At 28.8% G+C, this 12542-nt stretch overlaps 1 protein-coding gene across 1 annotated transcript; it reads left to right on the top strand.

The window, feature by feature from the left end:
- Nucleotides 1-215: 215 nt before the first annotated feature.
- Nucleotides 216-12386, top strand: LOC132919967 (protein scabrous-like). The gene is given in 9 exon segments (XM_060981932.1): nt 216-296; nt 298-581; nt 3637-3970; nt 4744-4791; nt 5472-5918; nt 6282-6395; nt 8227-8323; nt 9844-10026; nt 11516-12386. Coding segments are annotated over 9 exon segments (1989 nt in total). The 5' UTR covers nt 216-230; the 3' UTR covers nt 11932-12386.
- The last annotated feature ends 156 nt before the right edge of the window (nt 12387-12542 follow it).

Raw genomic sequence — 12542 nt, 5'->3', positions numbered from 1 at the left:
AGAATCAACTGATCCACGTGCCTAAGCTCGTTGAACACCTGCATAACTGGATTTTTTTATCGATCAAACGTTGATATAATAGAGTGTCCGAATAAATAACCACTTTAATAACAATCCTTTTAATTTTTTTCTAAGCATAAATTTCGTTTTTACCGCACTCGTGTTTCTGCAATGTTATATTACAGTGTATAAGAACACGTTAAAGTGAAAAAACCGGATTCGATGTACGCATGCGCAAACTGAACACGAGCCATGCACCATCTGCTCCTGGCCGGGGTACAGGGACAGGCCTGATGCCTGAACCGACTAGTTAACCGTGTTCAGTTTGAAACGAAGTGTTCAAGCAAGACTACAATCATGTTTCTGTTCTTGATAATAACTGTTGCTATGTGTATGTTTACGGGTCCCGTCGAGGCTCAGGCGGACCTCGATACAGACGACTTGAGGACGATAAAAAATCAACTGAACTTGCTGATGGAAAAAAGACAACAGGATTACCAGCAGTTAGAAAAATCACTTTACGAATCTCTGAAAGGAAGCACAGACCTCGATGCGTTGAAAGAAGAAATTCAATTAATCAGGTGAATATATAATATTATGTTTTGAAACCGTTACCAGATAATTCTCAAATATCTATAATATTATTCGATATAATATATAGGTAATGCATCTACATTCTACTATTTTAGTGATAAACCATCTATTTGAAAGGTATACCTAATATTAAAATTTATCAACGTATAATAATATATATTATACACTGGTATATTAATGAATATTATTTAGTCTTTGCCTATTAAAAATTACTTTTTCAATTCAATTATAAATTACAAAGTAAAACAAGACCACAACAAGTTTTAAATTTCAAAAAAAATTTTAACGTAAATTAAAGTAGGTAACCAATAAGCCGAGTTCATAATACAATTTATCAATGTAAATCATAACTATGGAATAGATAACATTGCCCATAATTAAATACTATTAAATATATATATATATATATTAAATAGGTAATTACAGAATACGATTATTAAAACTATATACTACTTACTTAATAATTTAATAATATTATGATTTATACAAAAAAAAAAAAAATTAATAATTATATATAGTAATATACTAATATACTAATGTAGTACCCCCATTGAAAGCAGATAGCAAAAGCATTAAAATACTTTAATTCACTCATGATAAATTACATCAAAAATGTATTAATTAAACGGTTCACTAAAATGTAATAGTCTAATCAGTAATCATGATCTTCTAAGATATCATGTTTAAGGAACCATTATTAGCTTTTTATAATATTTTTTAATTTTTATAATAATTTTTTATACAACCAGGTACCCTACCTACCTATTACATTTTTTTTAAATTAATTTAGTACTTAATTACATGCTTCCATGAAAATTATAAGCGTATATAGATCTTGTACAATTTTTATTTTTGTATATAGTTTATAATTGTGTAAAGTAACAAGTATTTTATTAATAGCCATATAAATATAAATTTAATCTATATTTATCAATTCCATCAAAATATTGACTAAAATTTTTACTCTAAAGATTTACGTAAAAAAAAAATAATTACCATATATTACAAAAAACTTAAGTGTTTTGATACTGATCGGTATAGACAATTTCATAAAAATAAATTAAATTTTTGTTTTTTTTTTTTTTATTAAACAGTAGTATTATACGCAGAATAATAAGATAAAACTTTCATACAACATAATATAATCATATAAAATTAATTTTAAAATTAATATTGAACAGTTATTATAAATTCAAAACATCGTAAAAAGTAATAAAAATACTAATTACCTTTATTAATTTCAAAACACAAATTGCAGTGATCTTGAAGACAGTCCCGGTAAAATACAAGTTTATAGAACCAAATAATAGTGTGGATTAAATGTTAAACTAAAACGTTAAAATCGTTACACAATTCCACGTGCCTGGAGTCATCGTATTTTTAGAAATAACTAACTGGCAAACGCAACGAGTTATTTACAATGTGTCAAATAGTGTTGGTTTTGAAAATTAAGATATTACGCATATGGCAATCTCTCTGTTTTGGATGTATCAGAGTTAAAAAATCGAAAAAATATAATGATATAAGTTTCACGTGCAAATAAAATTGCACAATGTTATATATTTATTTTAAATGATATCCTACATTCCTACTAATAGGTTTAGATACCAAAAATTGAATTAAATTATTCAACGATTTTATAAAGTCTAAATTTGTATTGTCAGCTATAGACATCGCAAGTTCGCAAATACTTTAGATACATAATGTAACATCCATAATTTATTACATATATAGTATCAGTTTCTAATTTTTAGTATATAAGAGGTTTAAATACAATTTAATATACTAGAAATTAGAATAACAAATATAGGTATTATAACTAAATTTGTATGACATATATTATAATAATTTCTTAAACATAACTTTGTATATTATTTATATTATTATCAAGTATCAACCAACTGTACTAATCATATTGAAGTAGTTGATCATAATGATTTATTAAATAAATAAAATTTGATTATCATGTATCCACCAATACGTACACATTACTGTTATACAAATGGTTTTAAATATTTACCCAATATTGTTTATCTGTTTTTGAATGTCGTCTGATTATTACGAGATTCAAATTTATATATAGTCTTGAAATAATTACAAGTTACATTTTTTATACTATATCATATTATTAAATTGTTTACCAATAATTTACAGAACGGCTAAATAAACATTTATTGAGAATAATATGTATGAATACGTAATGATCAGTGATAACTATCAACATTATTACGCATAATAAATATAGATACTTAGTACCTAGTATGACAATTAGTAATTGAACGTGTTTATACACATCATATTTTAGCAAATTTAAACAAAGTAATACGCATTTAAACGAATATACCTACTAGGTACCCTTATTTATTAATATCCTTGCTGAATTACCTTAAAGTACAGTCGGTATAGGTCTAGGAATCGTAATTCAAAAAGATAAAATAATAAGCAGGTATTTATTAGTTACTTGACAAATATTTAGTTTAGGTTGTAATTGTTAATAATATATCATTTTTCAACTAGATGTCATGTAATCAAATAAATTAATTACTGTATTGTTTACAAGTTACAACATTTCTTGTTAAATATGAGAGTTATTTATTTAGACTATTGTTTTTTTATGTATATATTTAACATAACATTTTGGATATTTACATAGAATGAAAAATGAAATAAGGAGTAAAATTATACATCGTATATGCGGATGTTCACACATTGGCGTGTTTATTTTTAATTGTTAAACTAGTTACACAAAGTATAACACTCGTTTTGGGGTTATACTCAGTTAAAATAAATATACATAAATTCATAATAATATTATCCTCGATGATTAAAATTAATGTAATATATTCATAGGCTTTTCGCAGTATAATTACGACCATTACGTTAAAAAAAAAAAACAATTTTAACAATTCCGTAACACAACTTCTTATTTTAATATTATACATTTCTATACGGATAATTGATAATCGTATGGCCGTTAAAACTTAATATAATTATATGAATTAAAATTGTATATCATACATAATGTGATTGTCTTTATATTAGGGATGAACATTCGAGGATGGCTCATTCTGGCAACGACGGGATCCGCGATAAAGTGGCCGTAGGCTGGCTAAAGGAAGTGATAGGTGGTTTGAGATCAGAAATGCAAGCGGTGTGGTCAGCCATCAATGAAACGGCACAGATTCACAAGACTGTAGCCATACAAAACGATCTTCAAGCACTAAGAAATGACTTGGATTCCGACCGAAAAGACTTGCAAACAATGCAAGGAGAATTACTGTCAGTTAAGAAGAATGTCGAAGAAATATCGATTAAACATTCCGAATTGGAGAAAAAGATTAACACCATGGCTAATCATAAAAACACAATCGATAAAGTGAGTAAAATTAGTAATTATTTTTTATATTTATATATATTATAGGAAGCAATCGAGTAGAAATGAGTTCATTTCGTAATTTCGTTTACGTAGCCACTTAGGTATAAATAATAAAAAATATATATATATTCAAATCGCTAATGTAAAATTATTGGAAGATAGACCATTTTGTTATTTACAAATAATTAAAGAAAACTGCAGGCAGTTGGTAAATATTATTATTATACATTTATAACACCGATGCCTATTAAAATCCCTATACTATGCTATGTCAACTATGTACGTAGTACACTAGTACATAAGTATATAATGTATTCATGCTCTTTGCAATCAAATACAAAAATAAAACATTTACACTTTATACGCAACGCATATAGCAACTGCAATTTCAAACGTTAGAATACATCGAAATATATTTAACAACAAATATAACAACATAAACAACAACAAATACAACAAAAAAGGGACCAATTGTATCTTAGAGATAATAATAATTACTATCAAACCATATGGCTAACGTAGGTGCACGTCTGCTGCCACAGACAGAGTATATCTGTTCCCGCATTGACCAAATGGCGTTTTCGGTGATTTTTTTTATTTTTTAATGGTAAGGATCAAAACGAGCGCATATACTGCCTAACTGCGTACCTGTCTATTATAATTTTATATACCTATATATATATATATATATATATATATATATCAAAAGCGACCGCGGCAACAAGAAAAAACATAGAGTCACGTTTATAATTATTATTGTATTCGTTTTTCAGAAAAACAACGAAAACGACGTACAAACAGCGTACAACAATGTCTATAAAGTGAGTGTTTGTATACTTATTACTTACATATAGCATTTATACATTAGAGTTTTTATATATATATAAACCTAAAATGAAAACTATGTATTTCTCGTTTCTTTTATTATACATGTGCACCTGTTTCTGTAATTTTGGGTAGTAGGTATAACGTAACGTAATTTACTCATTTTGGCGATTGGGTCAATTTTTTACTAAAATAATTCTATAATAAATTATTATTTATAAGGTGTAACGTTGGTTAACAAATTTTAAAAGTACTTACATACAATAAAATTATATTATTCAGTAAAATACTAAATGTTTACCAATCTTATATTAAAATTAAAAATGTATATATTTGTACATAGTGTTCACACAAAATACTGATATGTTTATGTTATAGGAATTATTATTAATATTCATGATTGAATAAAAATAACACGTATTTCAATATATAATTATACTTCTCATATTCTCTAACTCTTTTAAAGTTATACAAAGTAACTATGTTTAGTAGGTATATTAAGTACAAAAAATCCCTTTAATATAAAACTGATCAGGGTGTTTTTTTTATTAAGTAATAATTCTTCCCAACTTACTCGACACTCAAACACCGCAGCTTACTATTTTTAACTACATGTATTATGCAGTAAGTGTATACACGTATATAATACCGGTGTTTGTTATTTTTTCGAATGCAGCGAGTGGCGTTTGACGCTAACGACAATAACAATGACGTTGAGCGTCTGAGGTCGAACGTCATCACCACTGTGGTGACGGATCGGGAAGCACAGGAACTGGAGCAACTGGAGTCGTCGCGCAAGTACCTGGCTCACCGGATGGCCCGTCTAGAGAAACGCATGAAAGGCGTGCTGTACAGGGAGAGCACTGCTGTGGAACGGGAAAATCGGCTGTCCCGGCTGGAGGCCGATCTTAACGCCACCAAAGAAGCGTTGGCATTTAACGCCACGCGCCAGGAAGCCACGCAGGACCGACTTCACGGATCTTTGCTGGAGCTGCTGGAGAGCGTGGAAAACCTCGACGATCGGGTGGACTCGTGTCTACCAGAAGTCCGCAAGGAAATATCGAAAATCGAATTCACCGTGGCTCGGATAAACGCGTCAGTGGCCATCATTAAGGAAGATCAGGTGAGTCTGGCAGTATAGTATAATACTATTTGTTATGTAAATCGTATTATTATAATATATCGCGAAATTCCCAAAAGCATATTTTTATGTTCACACATATTTTATTAATTTATGACTAACTAAAAAATAAAGCTTATATAAACAAACCAATAGAAATAAATTTAATATATTATTGCTTTGATTATGTTTATAAGAATTATTCAAGATTCAGAATAAAGTCTAACTAATAAAAAATATTTCAAACTTTTATAATACTAATGAATTAACACCTGAACCTTATCACGCGCTTTATATGTACACTGTACATGTATGCTGATTGCTTTCATCGATTTTATTGTAAGTTCGCAATGATTATGTTTTCAGAACAACCAAATGTTAACCACAAAGGCCCTGGGTGAAGGGATGTCGGCAATACAAAGAAAAATGACCAAGCATGACAATGAAAAACAAACCGGGAAAACGGTCACCGCCCATCATGTAAGTACCTATATACTGCATGTGACAATAATTACTACTTATTATGAATAATATATCGGCGTTTATACCTTTATCGGCTTTACCACGGCTATACAGTATATACCCACTTACAATTAATAAACAGCAGGCCTTGCAATAATAGATGTTATATTGTTATGGTAGATGTATATTGTATACTCTTATACTATAATAGTAGTAGACTATAGTAGGTAATGCGAAAGCTGTTCCCGCGACGTCGTCGATTAAAAACTGAGGAAAAAATGTACCTATAATATTATATACCCTAAAATCGCTGCAGTGTATTGAGCAGTTATTTTTTTAATTTTTCAGTATATCTTACAGTTTTTATTTATATAAAAAAAAAAAACAATTTCTAAAAAGTTGCGACATTGTTTGCCCATATATTATGTTTATAAATTATAATATTATGTCGACGTTTGCACCCGTACGCAATTCGCTGAATTTTCATGCTGGTCAACAAAAAACTGGTCCATCGTCATCTGCGGTGGTTTCATAGATCGCTATAGTATTATTGTAACACGGATGATAATAATGTATAGGGGCCCCCGGAGCGACGCACACGCTACCCGGCGGCGGCAGGTGGTTAGTGTTTTTACCATAATATTCGTCTCGTCCCAACGTGAGCACGAGGTCACAGTCGGCGGCGGCGCGGCGGTGGTCAGGTGCTACTCACACCTGCCCAATTCCATATGTCGGACGAACCGGCTCCTTGTAATACACTCATTGTAAAGTACGCACGCACGTATTAAATAGTGCGCCTATAATAAATAACATGTATAGTGAATTATGAACGTTATTATAATATGCACGTACTTGAATGATAAAAAAAAATAAGGTTGCACAATAATATTCGAATAGGACAACCATTAGTACAGCCGTATTTGTGGAACGTACAAAATTAAAACAATGAAATATACGTACAAATGTTGGTACAATATGCAAAATTCAATAAAACGGAAGTTGCGAGCACTCGAGTGACATATATATAATACGCATTCCGCCAAAATTCGTTTTTTTTTTAAATTATTATCTCGAGAATATTATTAGGAAAAACCTGTTAAAACAAAAGGTTAAAAAAAATATACATTTTTAATATTTGTACACGACTAAATCGAGTGTACGATAGACAAGTAAAATAGTTGTACGCTCGTTGTGATATTATCATGATTCCTTGTTATACATTTTTCCGCCAAATAAGAGTATAAAGAGTTTCTTACCCCCATGCTGCGTAGAAAGATTTATGCAACATGATTTACCAGGCATGCCTCTATTTTTTATTCAATAATGCAATTATTCAAAATCTGGTTTTTTGGATTTTATTGTAATACTTAAAAAATGTCCTAGGTGCTAAATAGTATATAGGACATAGGCTATATATATATATATATATATATATACATGGGAAAATAAAACATTTTTTTCATATAAAATAATATTTGACGATGTTACCTAAATAAATTATAATCTACCTATCGTACCTATTATTATTTATTAGGTATTTTAAAATCCGGAAAAATAAAATCTTTTTTAGTTAAAAAGTGATTAATAAAAAACGTATTTTTTAAATATTTACTCAGTTACATAGTTTGTCAGTTATTATTTATTAATTTAATATTATTCTAGATCGTAAAATATCAATAACCATTAATTTGTTTAAAACTATTTATGTGCTTAGGTCGCTTAGGATTAACCACATCGTAACCACCGCTAATAGCTAATTAACATATTTTTGCATATTTTATACTGCTTGTGTATGAAAATATTTATAAAATTGATTTCAATCTAATAGAACAATTGTTTTCATTTTTAGATAATGAAAGAAAATTGCACGGAATGCACATATGTAATCGACGAATTGGCCACATTGCAAAATTCATTCGAAAGAATTGTCGACGGACTTCCCAAAGGTATGTGAGAACTATCCCACATTTGTCAGTGCGTGTATAATTATAAATATCGTATTATTAGCATTTAAATATGTGCAATTATTTTCACTTTAATTTATTTAAAAAAAAAAAAAAAAATGTTTTATTCATCTACAATAATAGTTGTATAAAATATCACAAGGGTATAAAATGGTAAAAATGTTAAACGCGAGCGTAGTATGTATAATATAGTTTATGTTGTATATATGTCTATTACATCTTAACATTATTACGTCCACCACCTGCAGTACAATCATAAAACAAAATACACTCATCGAATTAAATTAGACTGTAGATATATTTTTACCTAGAAGTTAGAATAATACGTTCCTATAATATGGCTATATGTATACTATACACTTGTGTCTAAGTGTTTTACATGTTATATTTGATATATAACATATTATAAAAGGGTTATGATAGAAGACACGTGTAAAGTTATTTTAACTGGAGTTGAAATCGAAAAAGTCCGTTGAAAAATTCTTGAAGCGTAAACTATAAATAGGGTTGCTTGTGTTACCCTGCAGCAATATAGAAGTATTTACTAGTTAATTATTTTTATCGGTTAACCATATCGAATATGACTGCAGGTGGTTTTTTTTTTTTATTCATATTCATCCGGTTACTATTGCATTGTTTCCGTTTTCCATGTTTATATATGCGCGTCGTGTAGTAAAATAAGAACACGTAGCCACATAGGTATAATACTATTAACTAATTACTGGGTATAGCTACTGGTATGACTAAAAGTACATCCATTATTCCATTACATGTGTACCTTCATCTGAATAAAAATTATGAAATTTACTTAATTATCTAGACAGTATTTCCATAAATGTATAACTATTAGCTTGAGTTACACGTTTAAGGAATATCCAAATATAATACATAAAATATTATTTATGTGTTGTAGCTAAATATATACCTACATAGTAGGTACATGCTATGTATTATATTATAATATTATATTTTAGGTATTATATAATTTTTTGTTTTTCGTACACTTCCACTAAATGTCTGATTTATATTCTTACATGAATATTATGATTTTTTAATAAACGCAGAAATAATGTATAGATATACCACGTTTCATAACGGTTTCTATATTTTATATTCAAAATAAGTTGTTTTAGTAAACGTTTGAGATTTTATAAAAATATTTAAATCGTAAAAATATAATACATTATTTTATTTATCCATCATTACATAAATTAATATTATTTTTTAGATAGATATATTATAAGAAGTAAGAACATAAAATATGGATGTAATTTTTATCATTAAAAGTTTTATATAGTCACCTACCTAATATATTAATTTAGCCAATTTAGATATATATAATAAAATACAGTACCTATGTATATACATTTTACAAAAAGTAAAGTTTATTTTATGCATAACATATACATTTAAAAAAAATACCTATTTACCAATTTAAAAATATAGCTTATAGGTTTACTCAGTAGTTATTAAATTGAAATATATAATTAAATTTGTTATAGATTGTTCTAAAATTAAATCACCCGGAACGTACGTAATAGCACCTGATGGAAAAAACCCCTTGCTTGTTCAATGCGATGTATCAGATGGTATGTCCTGGATCACGGTTCAAAAAAGGACCAATGATCATCTTAAATTCAATAACAATTGGAACGAGTATGCCAAAGGATTTGGAAACTTATATGGTAAGTAAATATATCAAAATATTTATACTGAGTAATATTTGAATTAATTTCTAAATAAAATTAATACGTATAACTTCGTATTGGTGTTAAATAATATTAAAATCACCTATACATCTGATTTGAAAATAATATTCGGATAACTGAGAACATTTAAATGTATACATCATGTAGGAACATAACTCCCTTAGATTCTACAAGGTCGAGCACAATGTTCAAAATGTATTTATTCGTGAATAATTTTTATAGCTGACACCCCACAGATCTACAAAACCAAACCATTACTATACCCTTTCAAAAACCAGATAATAAAGAATACCTACAGATAACGGTATTTTTCAAGGATTTACTGAATAGGTATACTGATGCGCAGTTTAAAATGTATTGTTACAGAAATTCCTAACATAGGTACCTATTATTACAATTTAGTAACTTACCTACAATATTTTAATATATTAAATATGGGTATTATGTGGGTTATGGTTAGGTATTATGTATGAGTACAGAGTAAATCGTGAGGTCAAAATAAAATTAACGTTTATATGTCAAACTTTTTAATTAAAAAAAACAAACAATAAATAAGCAATTATTTTCAGTACCTATACCTTAGTTTTTTTTTTTATAAACTAAAAATATAAAATTAGTTCACTTTTATCATACACAAATGTTTAAATGGTTTATACAAACAAAAATAATATGTTAAAAGTGCACCATATCTTATTTTAAATAATTTTGTATTCACTCATCCCTTTTACGTAATTGGGTGTTTACTGTTTTAGTGGCACATCACTCATGCTTATATCCTGCGTTTAAATAGAAAATAGTTAAAATTATAGTTAGGTACCTATAATAGTCACGACATGGATCTTTTCTTTAAACGTTACCTATAATTCAGTGGCGTGACCCACAGTCAATGGTATAAACGATTCGGTACTAAAAAATAAACTATCCTCATCCATTTATTGCACCATACTCAACAACAGTCTATGAATTCACATGATAATATAGAATTAAAATGTATAACTGTTTATTCGAAAAAAATAATCTATTCTAATTTCTAACATTTGAATTATTTAGGTATATCTAATTTACAATAGTAAATAGAAATAGTTTATATCTATTTTACTTTACAAAAAAAATTTGTTGTCATAAGCCCTCATAATCGTTTTTCACTGTATGGTTACCTATTTAGTATAACACAGCAGAGTAGATAGTTTATAAAAATATTCGTTTTTAAACAGAGTATAGAAATTAATGAAATTTTATGTAAAAATGTTAATCATACATTTTATTCAGGGAAAGCTAAGGTTACTAGCTAAGGTTTTTAAGAGAAAACTCTCTACATCCAACTATTGTACTTATGTGTCATTCAGTCAATAACATAATTATTTCTTCTATTTTGACGTGAACTCAATAATAACATAGACACATTATTTCTATATCGCTATTATATACACTTATATTGTCCTATAATATAAACTGTGGTTTACAGGCGATTTTTGGCTGGGCAACGACGCCATCCATCGGCTGACGGCGGACAACGCGTCTTCACTGCGCGTTCAGATCACTGACATATACGGCAACAATTGGCGGGCGGATTACTCGAACTTTGCGATATCGAACGCCACCGACGGTTATCGGCTGGACATTTCCGGTTATCGTGGCAACGCCACCGACGCTCTGTCCTTCCAAAACGGCCACCGGTTCAGCACGGCGGACCGTGACCAAGACGACAGCACTGCAAACTGCGCGGCCAACTACGAGGGCGGCTGGTGGTATTCACGGTGTCAGCACGCCAACCTCAACGGCAAGTACAACTTTGGGCTAACGTGGTTCGACACGAGCCGCAATCAATGGATGGCGATCGCTGAGAGCGAAATGAGAGTCGGACGTCCGGTGTCTGTTTAATAATATTATCGTAGATCACCTATGATATGATAATATGTATTATAATACCCGCGTCCAAACGACGTTCAATCTACACATGTGCTAGTCAAGTGAAGACAATGTTGAGTTTATATTATTTATATCTGCATAATATTGTCATTTTCATTTTATTTTTTTTTATTGATTTTTTCTATTTATATTTTGAACTGATTAGGTATAATAGAGTTTTGATAATTTGTTTGACATATCATTCAACTTATATTTTTTTCAATCCATTTTGATGTTAAATGTTAATAATTATCACTATAGTCTGTAAGAATCATAATTACATCTTTATATTTAAGGTGAATTTTTATATAAATTGTACATATATGTATAATTAAATTTAAACATTTTCTCTTTTTTGTTAAATTTTGATCTCGAAACATGATCAATAATCATTTAAGTACTTGAAAATATTATTTATAATTACTGAATTATGTTTTTCTTTTATTATTATACATGTATTAAATCACTGCACATAATTATCATGTATTAAACAAAAAGCACATTTTTTAATTTTAAAAGCACTGATACAAATAAAAGTACAAAAATATAATGCATATTTATGCTCAATACAACGATACATAAAT

The sequence above is a fragment of the Rhopalosiphum padi genome, chromosome 2 (genome assembly GCF_020882245.1).
Source record: "Rhopalosiphum padi isolate XX-2018 chromosome 2, ASM2088224v1, whole genome shotgun sequence".
NCBI lineage: Eukaryota > Metazoa > Arthropoda > Insecta > Hemiptera > Aphididae > Rhopalosiphum > Rhopalosiphum padi.
Note: the sequence above shows the minus strand (reverse complement) of the source record. Positions and strands in the feature narration are given on the sequence as shown.